General features: G+C 52.5%; 1 protein-coding gene, 1 long non-coding RNA gene and 1 pseudogene across 3 annotated transcripts in view; all 3 read left to right on the plus strand.

Moving 5' to 3' along the window:
* The first annotated feature begins 1393 nt into the window (after positions 1–1393).
* Positions 1394–5382, plus strand: LOC119291549. Its single transcript, XM_037570324.1, has 2 exons — positions 1394–2629; positions 5024–5382. The coding sequence occupies exons 1-2, from the start codon at positions 1426–1428 to the stop codon at positions 5041–5043; spliced, it is 1224 nt and encodes a 407-aa protein (XP_037426221.1). The 5' UTR covers positions 1394–1425; the 3' UTR covers positions 5044–5382.
* A 385-nt stretch (positions 5383–5767) lies between these two features.
* The window catches only part of LOC119292835, a 40388-nt pseudogene continuing 30077 nt past the window's right edge, over positions 5768–16078 (plus strand).
* LOC119291550 overlaps positions 13009–16078 on the plus strand; it is a 7083-nt gene continuing 4013 nt past the window's right edge. For both annotated transcript variants that reach the window (XR_005142502.1, XR_005142501.1), the window contains exon 1: positions 13009–13629. This is a non-coding gene — a long non-coding RNA (uncharacterized LOC119291550). The remainder of the gene's footprint in view (positions 13630–16078) is intronic.

Raw genomic sequence — 16078 nt, forward strand, 5'->3', positions numbered from 1 at the left:
ACATTCGAACTCCTAAATTCATGAATAAAGTACAAAAAGTAAAAAGAGTTTTCCGGTGTATGATTTCATGTATGATTGCCTCGTAAAGTGCTGGGTTCTTCTGTCGTATATCGTCCACTACCACTTTGCAATCCAATGCCACTTGAATGCTCCTCTCGTACAAATCATCTGCTAAGGCCAACACCTCCCTGATAGCAAGTGATTCGAGAGTCGCCGACTCGGAAATATTTGGGAAAACCACTTCTAACGCACCAAGGAACATATCGGCTTGATCTCTGCAAATGGCACCGGCAGCTCCATATGAACCTCCTCTTGCAATAGCGGTGTCAACATTTAATTTTGCTAGCCCAACAGGAGGCGCGATCCACTGTGTTGACCTATTCGGGGATGAAACAGGCACCTGAGTCACTCTGAGTTGGATTGCTTGCAGCTCACCTAGGTAATGTTGCACAAAGCTATGGACAACAAATGGGCTTTGATAGATGTCCTTGTACATTGCTTTCCGTCGCGCTCCCCACACTGAGAATTTAGTTTTTCTTTCCTAGTGGAACAAGAGTTTCTTAAGGCTCGGGGATAATCCTTGTTTTTTTTTTACCATTTTCCGCTTAGATAGGATTTACCATTTCTAATTCATTCTGTTTTTTTTAAGTAGTTTCTTTATAGCAACTCCAACCGGGTGACCCATTTTGTTCATTTGGGTCATCCGGACACAAATCTTGGCCCAATGGGACGACCCAAACGGACATCACGTCCGTCCAAATCTTGGCCAACCTCTCTCTCGCCGGAGACGCCACCCTCCTCCTCACCTCCCTCCGCCTCCCCGCCGTCGCGCTCTTCGGCCGCGCCTGCTCTGGAGCGACTGACCGCGTTCATGGGTGCTCCTGGCCGCGCCCGCTCTCAAGCTTCTGGCCGCGCCCGGCCATGCCCGACCACTCTAGCCCCACTGCTTCCTGCTCGAGCTGCACGGGCGCTTGCTTCGCCGGCGGAACCAGTCGCAGAGGCAGCAAATGGGTCCGCCGCATGTCTTTGCGTTGGGTGTATTCATCGTCCTCGCATGTCCCCTGGGCAGACGAGCGACCCAAACGGATAAAAAATGAACAAAATCCGAGTCCGCTTGGGTCCTGCGTTTGAGTTGCTCTTAGGATTATGTGGATTATTTGTTATAGTTTTGCCTCGGCTATTGCATTTCTTTTCTTTTCTCTTCTTGAGAAGACCTCGGCTATTGCATTTTTGCGAATTGGACCGAGAGGAGAGGAGTCAGCCCATTCCCATAGCCACACGAGCCCATCGCACTCTCTCTCACTCTCTCTCAAAAAACAACTCTCTCTCAAAAGGGCCCCTCTCAAAAAGACCTAGACGCGGCAGCTCGAAAAACAAAAAAAAGACCTAGACGCGGCGGCGCCCCAATCGAGCTCCCACTGCCAAATGCGCCCCCCAAATCCCTCGACAAAATCCCCAATCCTCATGGCGCCGAGCCTGCCTCCGCCGCGACGCCGCCGCCGCCGGACGCCGTCGCCGGTAGACAACGCCATGCGCGAGATCTTCCTGCGCCTACCGGCGGACGACCCCGGGAGCCTCGTCCGCGCCGCCGCCGTCTGCAGGAGCTGGTTCCGCATCCTCTCCGACGAAGCCTTCGCCCGCGAGTACCGCGCGTTCCGGCGGGCGCCGCCCATGCTGGGCTTCCTCCACAACCAACCCCCCGTGTACAAGCGACCCTCCTGGGTCTCCCACTTCGTCTCCACCACGACCTTCAGCCCGCCGGAGTTCGAGGACCTCGAGGGCTACCAAGTTCTCGACTCCCGGCACGGCCTCGTCCTCCTCTACTCCCCCGAAATGGGTGAATACTTCGTTGTCTCCGACCTCGTCACCCACGAGGACTGGGAGATTCACGTTGACCCCAAGTGCCACGGCATCATGCGGTGGGAGGACGACGGCCCCGAGGATGTGTCCGAGGGCATACGCTGTAATGCGGCAGTGCTCTGTGACAAGGACCTATGTGACCACCTCGACTGCCACGGCGGTCCTTTCCTCGTCGCCTTGGTGGGCTCCGACGATGCAGAAGGGTCAATGGCCTTGGCTACCGTCTACTCTTCAAAGACTCGTGAGTGGAGCGACGTGATCTCTGTTGATGTTGATGAACCGGATTTAATCTATGACAAGGCGCACAGTGCGGTTGTGGGAAATAAGGTCTATGTCCCCTGTGTGGAGAGTAGCTGTGTCTTGGAGTACGACATTGGTGAGCAAGAACTATCAGTGATCAGTGTGCCATATGAGGACCAGGACGAGAGCCAGCGTTACGTCGACCTCATGGGGGTGGAGGACGGCATGCTGCTGTTTGCGTCTGTGATGAAGCCTAGACTCTATCTATGGTCAATGGAGTCTGGTCCCAACGGAGCTGCAGGATGGGCGCGACGCAGGTTCATTGAGCTTGAACCGTTGCTCCCTCGTTCTATCCTCCTGGACAATTCCACCGTGTCAGCGGTTGGTTTTGCGGAAGGTGTCAGTGTCATCTTCGTGAGTACACAATCTGGGTTGTACACAATTGAGCTCAGCTCAGGACGATGTGACAAGGTAAATGTAGAGGAACACGTTCAAAAGGCCATGCCCTACATGAGCTTCTACATTGGAGGTACAGACTAGCAAACACTGAACAAACCATTTACTAGATTACAGTGTTTTTGCTTTGTAGCTTAGATTGTTGAATAACTTAAATCTGAGAGCTCCCGATGTTGTGCTCCCTCCGTTCACAAATATAAATATTCTAACTTAATTCTGAATCGGATGTATATAGACACGTTTTAGTGTCTGTTCACTCATTTCAAAATGTATGTAGTCCATATTGAAATAACCAAAGCATCTTATATTTGTGAACGGAGGGAGTATGTGATTCCTAAGTGTCAATGCATATGTACATTTTTTTTCTTTCAGTTTTTCTGCATAACTAGATAGATGTTTGTATGTAGGTCCGCTCTTTCTTTTCCCCTTTTTTGGGTGATCTGTAGAGATGTAGGAACCCATCCTTTGTACTGCTATACTATTCAAGTGTTGAGGTGTGCTGCAGGCCTGGGTGATTGTAGGCAACCGTTAGTAGGTCGTGATTTTTCCTGCCATGTTGTCTTTATGTTAATACAAGCCAGAGAAAAAGATACAGTAGCTGTGAGATTTGGCGTTAGGCAGATTAACTAGCAGCTGACCAGAAAGATTCATGGTGAATGTATAGCTGGTGATTTATGATTCGTTGGCTGCACTAGTATATATGTTACGATGTTTAGGCATTACAAGTTGGTTAACCTTAGTCAAAGATTTGCTGATCAGGTCCTCAGAACAACTCTAGCACAGTCAGCATATCCACCGGAACTGCATAATAACTGCCATATGGAGCACGGAGCACAAAAAACAGCTCTAACAGTGTCGCCATCCACCCCTCAATCTGCTTTTATTTTGGAGCTCCCTCCATAAAATGGCGTCCCAGCCTCCTTGTTTGGAGCTCGCTCGAAACCCAACTACCAGCGCAGGAGGGAAGTTTCATCTTCTTCCTCCTTGCGCCCCGGCCAGGTTTTGAAGCTCCCTACGACCATTACACGCACCACTGTGCACAGATGATCAACGGCGAGGAAGGGATTGACCTCTAATCACCCACCATATTAATGGCGTGGCCGCTCCCTCAGACTCCCGTGGCGGCCCATCGGGTGGTCGCCACACGGCATCATCTCTTGGCTAGCTTGTGAGGCCAGGAGGTGTGTGAGCAGCACAACCACGTGTTTCTCGTCGGGAAACAACCCGCTTGATGGCCTCCCGCCTCCCCAACTGCCTCCTTAATGGCGCCTGCAGCGGTCTATAAAGACCAGCACCCTCCCCTCTCTGCCTTATCCTTTCCACCCTTCGGTGCCCCCTAGTCCCCTCTCGCCCATCTCCAATCCACCACTTCCTCGTCAATGGCGCAGCGGAAGGAGCTCCCCCTCACCTTCAGTTTTGGGGATGAGGAGCAGAAGAAGCCAGATCCCATGGCCCCCTTTTGGAACTTGCACGACGTGGCCATGGACGAGAGTCGGAAGCAAGACGTGGGAAGGGAGCGGCGGATTTGGGACGACGGCCCCGCCCCCGCCAACGCATGGCCGTCCTAGGACGAGCACACCGAGGCCCTTCTCTAGGGCATCGAGGCCCGCAATGCCGGCGACACATGGCTAGCCTGGGACGAGGCCCGCATTGCCGCATTCGACGCCGCCCCCGCCCCCACCGGGGAATCCAGCCGTGGCCGCAACTGTTTAGCTACTTAGTTTAATTAATTATTGGTTGTTCTATGAATGTAAGTCAGAGTGTGACTTATTTTCTGCCCCTATTTATAGGAATGGAATTAATGCTTCAAGTGACAAGGAGGAAGAGATTGAGTTACATGGAGTATTTGGAGAGAAAGAAACAGCTTTTGTTTTGTTTTTTCAAAAGTTTTACCCATGTCCAGCAATTGTTAGATCAGATCATGGCTGATGCTAGACAGGTGGGCCGTAGGTTGTTCTTGTCGCTTTCCTTTGTAGATGATCAGGTCGGTTGCTGGGTCGTCTTGCTCGTTGATCTAGTGTCATGTGGTGTTTGCTTCTTTCAGTCTTTTGGCCATTTTTTGAGTCAGTATGGAAGCCTAGTTGTATCTCTCCTTCTCTCAATATAATATACATACTGTCTTCTTGCATGGTTCAGAAAGAAAAAGATTGGCAAGAGCAATTTGCTGTGAGCCAAGAGATCTCAGGCACCCAAACCCCATTGTGGTGTTTTGGATAGGATAACCTAGTCCCATGTATGCACTAGGCACTTGCCCGCGAGCCGGCCCAGATGAATGAGATAATTTCATTATTGTGAACCTCCAACATTGCAGTAGTTCCAGGTCGAATCATGTTGTGCTGTGGATGCGTCCTGCTTTTGCTTTGTTGACTTGGACAGCTACAATTGAAATTATTTTGAGGGGCAAAGTGTGCTCCTTTTCTGCTTATCACATCATATTACTAAACCCTGTGTTCTTACGGTGGTACAGAACGGGGACTTTTGGACTAAGCTTCACGCACAGTTGTTGATGCTTCACGTAAGAATGGCGTCAAGATGATGGATCTGTTTACTTTTGCCACCCAGGAAGAATTTGAAGTGAAGTTGGGCGCCTTTTGTTGTTGTTTGTGTGTTTGGGCGTTTGATCTGGGTGGATGTGCGCTTGTTCAATTTGTGCTCGGGCCAAGACTTGACTTGGTTCGTCTGAGTTTGTGTGTACCGTGTGTAACCCCAACTGGGAAGTTATGTTTTACCTAGCGAACTAAGTTAATGTATTTGTATTAGTAGAAGGCATGCATGAACATGATCTGTGGTGACAGTAACTTATGACTGTAGACTTCATTGGTTGAATTCGAAGCCTGAGTGTTGCCGTAGCAAGTGCACAACCGCTGTAGTTGACATTCCAACATAATGCAGCCGTGCTTATCGCCGGCCACGGCATAATAACGGTATAGACTTGGTGCGGCGCCATGGTTTGGATGGCCATTGGCCAAAGAAGGAATCAGTGGAACTGTCGGTGTTTGAGCTATTTTTTTTTAGCAAGAACATGGTGCAGCGGCGCGACTTGGAAGGGCCACGTTGCAAGCTTTACCGAGTGTCTTGAGAAATAACGGCTTGGTTCTGGTGGCGGTAGTGTTAGGAATAAAGTTAGATTTGTCTGCGATTGGCGGTTGGCATGGAATAAGGTCTCTCGTCCTCGTTCCGGTGATGCTTCGCCATATCGTAGGGGGGGTGTATGGAGGATTGTGTGTCCAAGATCTTGTTTGTCTTTGGTTCAGCACTTCCAGTTCCGGCCGAAAAGTTTAGCCAGCCTCAGTCCAGTTGGAGATGGTATGAATTTTGTATTCTCCGGTGTTTTCTTTTTCTGGGCAGTGATATGCTATGTAGACTGCGGCAGCCGCCGTCTCCTGGGCACATTGATGATTCTTCGACCGTTACTTCTAAAAGCTCTTGATTTCAACAAGTTTGCTCCACTATGACGGAGCCCAGAGGCATCATCGAGCTTTGTTCACGCCGCGCCATCAATTATTGTAGGAGGAAGAAGTCTTCGGCACACTGAATATGGAGACATAATTTTATTTCTTGTAAGTCTCTCAGTTTGTGCTACTTAATATATAGCCTTTGGCCTTTTGACAAGAAAATGATTTTCTATAAGTGCAAATGGGACAAGAAAATCTTGATTGGACAAATCTCAACGGTTGGCAGGAAAACAACTACTTTTAAATTGACTAAGCCATATTTTCTTCTTGTATTCGTATTCACACATAAGTATGTTCGACAAGAATGTACTCCCTCCGTTGCTTTATATACGATGTATTTGTTTTTCCAAAAGTCAAACGAGTGCATATTTGATCGAGTTTTTAGAAAAACTAGATGATATCCCGCGCGTTGCTGCGGGAATGAGTTGCAATATATTTCAATGAGATTTGATTGTGTGAAATATATATTTTTAGATTAATTGCACGCGAACAAAAGTTAAAGATACACGTGAATTATTTAATTTGATTATGTATATTGGTAAAATGTTTATTGCATGTAGAATAATAAAATGAACAATCTTTTCCATGCATGTTTGCATGGGGTGGTGGGTCTTTTCCCATTCATAATTGCATGTTAAGGTGGGATTTATCCCATCCATTATTGTATGATGATGTGGCATGCTTGCATGTTGAGATAAATAAGTTAGTGGGGATGAACTTGTTAGGTGTATATGATATATCAATATCCACACTACGAAATTAATTTGTACAGAGCAGTGTCCGCAAAAATAATAATAACACAGAGCAGGTTTTCCCTCCTCCTGGATCCATTCGCAAGATGCAGCAGCCCAGTACCAGCCCATTTCCCACAGAAAACCCAACTCCACCACGCAGCGCCTCTCTCTCCCAAAAAGAAGATGTGGAAAAATAAATAAAGGGAAAACTCGACGCCGTGGCGGTGCCTCGCTCGACTTCAAAACCAAATCCCTCGACAAAATCCCCAAATCCCCGGCCATGGCGACGAGCCCGCCTCCGCCGCGACGCGGCCCCCGCTCCCTCACGCCGGAGCTGCCATACGACGTCATGGAGGAGACCTTCCTCCGCCTACCGGCGGACGACCCCGCGTGCCTCGTCCGCGCCGCCGCCAGCTGCATTAGCTGGTGTTGGAAACGATTGTTTTGGCAATGTTTCACGATGTATTGATCAGTGCAAAGCGCACGTATATATGGAGTACAAAGTGGGCCACAACCTCAACTATACAAAGACTGAGAGGTGGGCCAGACTATACAATAGACATGTACAAACCATATATTCAACACCCCCCCGCAGTCGAAGCGTCGCCGGAGATGCAAAGACTGGACCTGAACTCCTCGAAAACAGAAGTAGGCAGTTCCTTCGTCATGACGTCGGCGAACTGCTGCGCCGTCGGGACGTGGAGGACCCGGATGCGCCCGAGAGCCACCTGCTCACGAACGAAGTGTATATCGAGCTCAATATGCTTCGTTCGACGATGATGGACCGGGTTGGCGGAGAGGTAAACGGCGGAGACGTTGTCGCAGTAGACGAGCGTAGCCTTGTGAACATCACAAAGCAACTTCTGAAGCAGCTGACGGAGCCAAGAGCATTCAGCAACGGCGTTAGCCACTGCTCGATACTCAGCCTCGGCACTCGAGCGGGAGACGGTGGGCTGTCGCTTGGAAGTCCAAGAAATCAGGGACGGCCCTAGGTAGACACAGTACCCCGAGGTGGAGCGCCGTGTGTACGGGCAGCCAGCCCAATCCGCATCAGAGTAGGCGACGAGGTCGGTGGAGGTGGAGGCCGTCAGCGTAAGTCCCAAGGACTAGGTGCCGCGTATATATCGGAGGATACGCTTCATCAGAGTTCAGTGAGAGTCGCGCGGAGCGTGCATGTGAAGACAGACCTGCTGAACGGCATACTGCAAGTCGGGGCGCATCAGGGTCAGGTACTGCAGGGCGCCCACAATGGAGCGGTAGAAGGCCGCATCAAAATTAGGCGAACCCTCCAAAGCGGAGACCTTGGCCTTGGTGTCGACTGGCGTGGGAGCGGGCTTGCAGTTAAGCATGCCAGCTCGGTCAAGAAGCTCATGGGCATAGCGCTGCTGATGCAGGAAGAACCCATCTGGCCGCCGAACCACCTCAATGCCAAGAAAATAATGCAAAGGACCCAAATCCTTAAGGGCAAACTCATCACGAAGACTAGCAGTGAGCCGCTGGAGGAGCGCGACAGTGGATGTCGTCAGAATGATGTCGTCGACGTATAGCAGCAAGTAGGCCGTGTCAGCTCCGTGATGATACACGAAGAGGGACGCATCGGAGCGAGTCAATGTAAATCCGAGCGTCTGCAGGAAGGCGGCGATGCGCTGGTACCAGGCTCGAGGTGCCTGCTTCAACCCGTAGAGCGAACGGGAGAGCAAGCACACATGATCTGGATGCGTGGCGTCGACGAAGCAGGTGGGCTGCTCACAGAACACATGCTCAGCCAGGTGGCCGTGCAAGAAGGCGTTGGACACGTCCAACTGATGCACAGGCCATGCTCGGGACACGGCTAGCTGGAGCACGGCGCGGATCGTGCCCGGTTTAACAACCGGAGCAAATGTGTCGGTGAAGTCCACGCCCGCGCGTTGCCGAAAACCCCGAACCACCCAACAAGCTTTATAGCGCTCGAGAGTGCCATCCGGACGAGTCTTGTGCCGAAAGACCCACTTGCCCGTGATGATGTTGGCACGGGGCGGCCGAGGGACGAGCTGCCAGGTACGGTTCCGCTGGAGCGCATCAAACTCTTCCTACATCGCAGCGAGCCAATGAGGATCCCGAAGGGCGGCTCGAGCTGACGATGGGAGAGGAGACGGCTCAGAGGCGGAAGCAGCGAGAAGATACTCATCGCTGGGGTACCGCGTGCTCGGGCGAAGGGTGCCAGCCCGAGAGCGAGTCATCGGGCGGGGCAGCGGGTCCGGAGGGGAGGCGGGCGAGGACAAAGACGAGCCCGCCTCCGATGTGACCGCCGCGGGCGAGGCCTCTGCGGACGATGCCGCCGGTGATGCGGCGGGCGAGGCCGCCAGCGTGGCGGCGGACGAGGCCGCCGGCAGGGTCGAGGCCGGGGACGCCGGGGACGTTGCGGGCGTCGAAGGAGGTGCACCCCTAGGGCAGCCAAACGGGGAGAGACTCGACCCGTGGCGCGGGGGGCACCCTCAAAGCCAGGAGGCGGCCCAAGAGAGGCACGTGGGCGGCCATCACCGGAAGCGGGCAAGGCCGCATCATCCGAAGGTACCTGCTGGAACGGAAAAACCATCTCATCAAAGTAAACGTGTCGTGAAGTGATCACCCGATGAGAGATAGGATCATAGCAGCGGTAGCCTTTGGTGTTAGGAGGATAGCCGAGAAAGATGCAGGCCACAGACCTAGGTGCGAGCTTATGAGGAGCGATGGAAGCGATGCTGGGGTAGCACAGGCAACCAAAGATGCGGAGCTCAACATAGGAGGGTGGCGTGCCAAACAAGAGGTGATGAGGTGCGAAATTCCCGCGAGTGCGACAGGGACGAATGTTAATGAGTAGTGATGCGGTGGCAAGCGCGTCGGGCCAAAAACGTGGTGGCACGTTGGCATGAAAGAGGAGGGTGCGAACGCAGTCATTGAGAGTGTGTAGCACGCGCTAAGCGCGGCCTTTTTGTTGCGAAGTGTACGGGCAAGTGAGACGAAAGATCGTGCCGTGTGTGGCGAGAAGGTTGCGGATCGCAAGGTTATCGAACTCCTTCCCGTTGTCTGTTTGCAACACATGAATGGGACGTCCAAACTGCGTGGAGACATAGGAGTAGAAGGCGGTGAGAGTGGCAACAGAGTCCGACTTTCGCCGCAACGGGAAGGTCTAGACATAGTGCAAAAAATCATCAAGTATGACAAGATAATAAAGATAGCCCGTGTTACTTGCAACAGGAGAGGTCCAGACATCACTATGAATTAATTCAAACGGGTATGATGCGACATGCGAGGAATTGCTAAAAGGAAGACGAACATGTTTGCCGAGGCGACAATCATGACAAGTGTGATCGTCGATCTTATTACACGTGAATGAAAAACTCTGAAGAATATGACGAAGGGTGGCGATGTTGGGATGACCGAGACGAGCATGCCAAAGGTCCACTCCGGCGGAAAGCGCCATGGGTGCAGCAACAGATGAGGTAGGTGAGTGGACCGGGTAGAGCTCGTCGGGGCTGTCACATCGGTGGAGCACCATCTGGGTACGGGCATCCTTGACAGAAAAGCCAAACATGTCAAATTCAACGGTAACAGGATTTTCACGTGTAAGAGAACGAACGGAAACAAGATTTTTAATGATGTCAGGAGAAACAAGCACATTAGAAAGATATAATGGCATGGAGTTAGAAGGAAAAGCAGCATGGCTGACATGAGTAATGGGCATGGAAGAACCGTCACCCACGGTAATGCGAGCAGCGGTGTGAATGGGGTGAGCGGCAAGAAGGTTACCGGGGTTGGCGGCCATGTGAGCCGTGGCTCCGGTGTCCATATACCAGTTGCCACCGCCAGTGTACTACTGCGGCGTGGGGGCGGTGTGGAGAGCCGCTAGGAGCGCGGGATCCCAAGGCGCCGACGGGAGGGCCGGGGCAGACGGCGCCGGCTGAGGCGGGGGCGCCACATACCCATAGCCCGAGGGGCCGTAGAGCGGCGCGGGCTAGTACGCGTGAGGGGTCGCGTACAGGGCCTGATGAGGGGCCGGGCGGGCGCCAAAGGAGCCGGGGACGGGGGCACGCGGTATAGGCATGGAGTACGCGTGCACAACCCCCGTCCAGGGGTTCTGGCCGGCCTGCCAGGGCGCCGACGGCAGCGGGTGCTGCGGCTGCTGCTGCTTGCGGCCTCCGCGGCCGCGACGCCCGCCCCGGTGCTGCCGCTGCTCGGCGGGGGGCGGAGGGGCCTGCGGCGGCGCCGGGTAGGGAAACTCGGGCGGCGGCGGCGCCTGGAAGGGGCCCGGGGCGGGCCGCGGCGATGGGGCCGGGGCGGTGGGCGGCGCACCGCCACGGGTACCGGCGGTGAGGGCCGTGTGGGTGGCCCGGGTGCGTGACATCCGCATCCGCCGCTCCTCCAGCTTCAGGTACGCAACGATCTTGGGGAAGGTCGGGTTGGTGATGAGGGGGATGTTGGAGGCGGCATTCCCGAAGTCATCGTTCAGGCCGGCGATGAGGGTGCTGAGGAGAAGCTCATCGGAGACCTTCTCGCCGAGGTCACGGAGCTCGTCAACAAGCTTCTTGAGGCGCATGCAATAATCGTCAACAGACGACTCAAGCTGCTGGCACCCAAAAAACTCGCCGTGCAAGAAGACCTTGCGTTGGAGCGCGTTGTCGGTGAAGAGGCCGTTGAGCTTGGTCCAAACGGCGTGAGCGTCGTCGTCGGCGGAGACCACCGTGTGGAAGAGGTCCTTCGAGATGGTGGTGTAGAACCAACGAATGAGAGTGGCGTCGATGGCCGTCCACTCCTCATCGTCCTCCATGAAGCGGGAGTCCACGGAGCCATCGATGTGATCCTGGAGATTGTACTCACGGAACACGAGAGAGAAGTACGTCTTCCAGACATAGTACATGGAGGTGAGGTGGTCGAGGACGACGGGAACCCGGGCGAGGATGTGGAGGTCGCGGATGACGACGGGATCGGGACCTTCGAACGGGTTGGTGCGGCGGCTGCGGGAGGTACCGGTGAAACCGGGGGAGGCCATGGCCGAAAGGGGTGGTGCGGCGGCGCTGGAACGGCGGCGCGACAGGGAAGAGGGCGACGCGGCTTGGGGGCGGCGCGGCAGGGAAGAGGGCGGCGCGGCTTGGAGGCGGCGCGACGGTGGCTGGCGGAAGCGCGGGCGGCGGCGGCAGACCGGGGCGGCGGAGCGGCGGCGTAGGATCGCGGCGGCGGCGGCGGCACGAGGTGGCGGCGGCGGCGGGTGGCGGCGACGGCGATGGGATCGCGGCGGCGGCGGCGGCACGGGTTAGGGTTAGGATCGTAGGTATGATACCATGCTGGAAACGATTGTTTTGGCAATGCTTCACGATGTATTGATCGGTGCAAAGCACACGTATATATGGAGTACAAAGTGGGCCACAACCTCAACTATACAAAGACTAGGAGTTGGGCCAAACTATACAATAGACATGTACAAACCATATATTCAACAGCTGGCGGGGCATGGTTTCGGACCCCAGCTTCGCCCCGGCCTACCGCTTGCGCCGTGGCGCGCCGCCCATGCTGGGCTTCCTCTACGACGACCGCCCAGCTTGGGAGCACTAGGTCTCCCACTTCCTCCCCACCGCGACCTCCCCACCGCTGGCCGCCCGCGACCGCCAGCACTGGCACGCGCTCGACTCCCGCCACGGCCTCGCCCTCTTCTACGCCCCTAGAAGCGACGCGCACTTCGTTGTCTCCGACCTCGTCACCGGCGAGGACTGGGAAGTTCGCGCCGACCCCAAGTGCTACGACATCATGTGGTCGAATGTGCTGCTGGACGACCTGCGCGAGAATGAGCAAATATCCTGCAATGCCGCAGTGCTCTGTGCCAAGGATGGGTGTGACCACCGTGATTGCCATGGCGGCCCTTTCCTCGTGGCCTTGGTGGGCTGCGGCGTGGAAGGGGGCCGGTATATGAACCACGCCGCCGTCTGCTCATCAGTTACTCGCGAGTGGAGCAACGTGACCTCCGTTGGGCAAGAGCAACGGAATGCCATCGATGACACAGGGCACAGTGCTGTTTTGGGGAACACGGTCTATGTCCCCTGCTTGGAGGACGACAGTGTCGTGGTGTACAACATGCATGAGAACAAACTACTCCCTCTGTTCCGAATTGTATGTCGTTAAACGATTCGACGAACAAATTTTCGTAGGCTACGATTTTCTCTGAGTTTCCCATTCTACCCCTCCGACCGACACGTTCCCCTCTTTCTCGCCCGACGCCACTGACCACTCTCTCCCCACTCACCCCCGCTCTCTCTCCCTCGCGCGCGACGCCCCCGCTCGCCTCTCTCTCGCGCGCGACGCCGGCCACCAGGCGCCTCTCTCTCTCGCGCGCGACGCCGCTCTCTCCCCGTTGATGCTCCCTCTCTCTCCCTCTCGCCGGCATCTTGCTCCGCATCGCCGCTCACCGCTCCCCACCACACAAAGCTGCCATTTTTATTTGTCGGCGACGGCTGCTGGGCGAGGAGGAGCTGGATCCACATGCGCTGGTCCTCGATCTGCTTGTGGATAGGCGTGAGGAGTCGCTGAAGCGGAGCCCAAGCGGCACCGGCGCGGGCGTGAAGACGACGGCGGGAGGATCTGGAGCCCGAGCGGGAGGATCTGGAGCCGCATCTCAAGTACTCCGGCGACACAACGGCGCTTGATGTGGAGCCCCACCGGCGCCGCTGCCGGTGGTGGGGCACCAGTTCTGCGCGCCCTACGTGGTGCCGCTGACGGTGACCAAGAAGGCGCTCAGCCTCTCCGACGGCGACTTCGCCATCACCGATGCCAACGGCGCCGTCGTGCTCAAGGTCAAGGGCGCCATCTTCAGCATCCGGAGCTGCCGCACCATCCACGACGGCGCTGGGATGCCCCTCCTAACCATGCAAGAAAAGGTCCCTTCTCCACTACAGCTTTGCTCCTTTGTCTGTCTGTCCATCTCCCCTGGCCTGGCGCTGCTGAAATTTCCTCGATCCATAGACATGTCTGCAAGTTCTTTGCGGAATAGGATCGTTGACCCGTAGACAAGGGTGAGCTGAGTCGTCGCAAATTGCAATAGTCTTGCATTTTTTTTAGCTGGGGGAGGAATAATCTTGATTCTTCAAGTTGAGCTGGGCGAGGAATAATCTTCATGCTCACAAGTCACTGATTTGTAGTGATTTAGAGAAGTTGCAGTAAATCTGAATTACTCCAGTGTGCAGATTTGCAGTAAACTTTATTACTCCAGTGTGGATTTGCACTGATTTGGAGTAGCTTTGATGCAGTAGGCTTTTCAGTTTTTAGTAACATCTGTGTTTTAGGCCCTCTGTTACGAATTGTTGTGAGGATATGAGTATGCAGTAGTGTGCAGATTTGCACTGATGAGAAATGCAGTGACCAACACAAATTTTGGAGTAGCTTGTTTGATCTACAGTTGGGAAGGAGATTAATAGAGGTACTGTCAGTAGTTTGTGTTAATCTTGGGCTGCTGCTGTCAGTATCTTGTGTTAATTTTGGTGCAATAGCTGCTGCTACTGCTTGTTTGATCTACAGTTGGAGTACTCCTGTAACAACTTGTTTGATCTAGAAGGAGTAGTTTTCTGACTTCTTAGAATTATCTCTCTTGCAACAACTTGTTTATCCTTTCGCTCATATCCTCACAACAACGTTTTCACCTGTATATTGGGTGGTTGCAGCCATCAATGACCCTGCTAACCGAAAGAACTGCAGCAGACCCTGCTAACCGAAAGAACTGCAGCAGACCCTGCTAACCGAAAGAACTGCAGCCATTAATTAAGATAATCTGAAACCTTTTCTTTTAATTAACTTAAAACTTCCAGTAAAATTAAGATAAACTAAAACCATTTCTTTCAATTAACGTAAAATTATCTGAACCATTTTTCCTCTCTTACTCTCTTCTTTTTCAGTAAAGTGTAGGAGTAAAATAAAATGAAACCTTTTCCTTTAACTAACTTAAAATCTTTTTGCATCAAGGTTGACCCCGTCTCCTCTTTGATGGAACATATTCTTCTTCTTCTTCCCTTTGAACAAGACCTTTGAACTTGATAACCGGCCGGCCGGAGTAGATTGGTTGAATTTGGGTGTGTGGTAACTGCAGCTTGTTTTCCTCTCACCATGGGGTTGGGTAAACTGCAGTTATTAGTTAAACTTCCCTGATTTGTTTTCTTCTCGATTTGGCCAGATGGATCAAATGTACTGAAACTTTGCTTATTCTCATGAAGCAGCTGTAGCTTCTTTTAAAAGTTGTCGTCTGTAGCTTGTGTTAATTTGTCTACTGAAACTTGGGCTACTGAAGCTTGTTAACTTGCATAATATTGTGAACTTAATTGTTGCTTGCATATTAATGACAGTAAAATCATGATATGAGTAGTTTCTGTAAAATCATGACATGCCATACAAGCTACTCAAACTCAGGAGTAGTTTCAGTAAAATCTATTCTATGGACTTGCTGTTTAGTTTTATTTAAAATTAGGAGTAGGAGTAGCTCTTGGAGTAGGAGTAGGAGTATTTCTTGGAGTATGAGTAGGAGTAGGAGTAGTTCTTGGTTAATTAAACCTTTTCATTTAATTAAAACTAAACTGAACTACTCTTCTCCTCTCCTCTCGTCTCTTTCATTTGTCTTCTCTTTCTCTTTTGCCCTCTTACAATAGTGCAACAATATGAGACCTAAATCAAATGAAACCAAATGAAACTTTCACTAATGGAGTACTCCTATTTCTCTCTTCTTTTCTCTTCTTTCTTTCTTCTTGGAGTGCTTGATTATCTTCCAGTTCTCTCTCTCTCTCTCTCTCTCTCTCTCTCTCTGTGTGTGTGTGTGTGTGTGTGTGTGTTGCCCTCTCTTCTTGCTTTCTCTCTCTTCCAGTGCCCTCTCCTCTTCTCTCTTAATTAAACAAAAATGATCACACAAATGATGCACTCCTCACAAAATTAAATTAAACTTTTCAAACAAAAATGATCATATATATGGAGTAAAATCCAGTCCATAGAAGCCTTTTGCAAACATATGGAGTAATTTCACAAGGGGTTTACATATACTGCACACAAACAAGGAGTTACACACATACTCCACACAAATAATCACAAGCATCTTAACAAGCAACTCCTCCAGCATCTCAACAAGCATCTCGACAAGCAACTCAACAAGCATCTCCTCAAGCATCTGAACTAGCATCTCGACAAGCAACTCCTCAAGCATCTCAACAAGCATCTCCTCAAGCATCTCAACAAGAAACTTCTCAAGCATCTCCTCAAGCATCTCGACAAGCAACTCCTCAAGCATCTAAACTAGCATCTCGACAAGCAACTCCTCAAGCATCTCAACAAGCATCTCCTCAAGCATCTCAA

The sequence above is a fragment of the Triticum dicoccoides genome, chromosome 4B (assembly GCF_002162155.2).
Source record: "Triticum dicoccoides isolate Atlit2015 ecotype Zavitan chromosome 4B, WEW_v2.0, whole genome shotgun sequence".
NCBI classification, from domain to species: Eukaryota; Viridiplantae; Streptophyta; class Magnoliopsida; order Poales; family Poaceae; genus Triticum; species Triticum dicoccoides.

What these genes read in the sequence shown, in the direction of transcription:
- LOC119291549 (XM_037570324.1), top strand. Translation starts at nt 1,426, where the DNA reads ATGCGCCCCCCAAATCCCTCGACAAAATCCCCAATCCTCATGGCGCCG. An exon ending in CATGAGCTTCTACATTGGAG is followed by an intron (nt 2,630 to 5,023) that starts GTACAGACTAGC and finishes ACGGTGGTACAG; the next exon opens with AACGGGGACTTTTGGACTAA.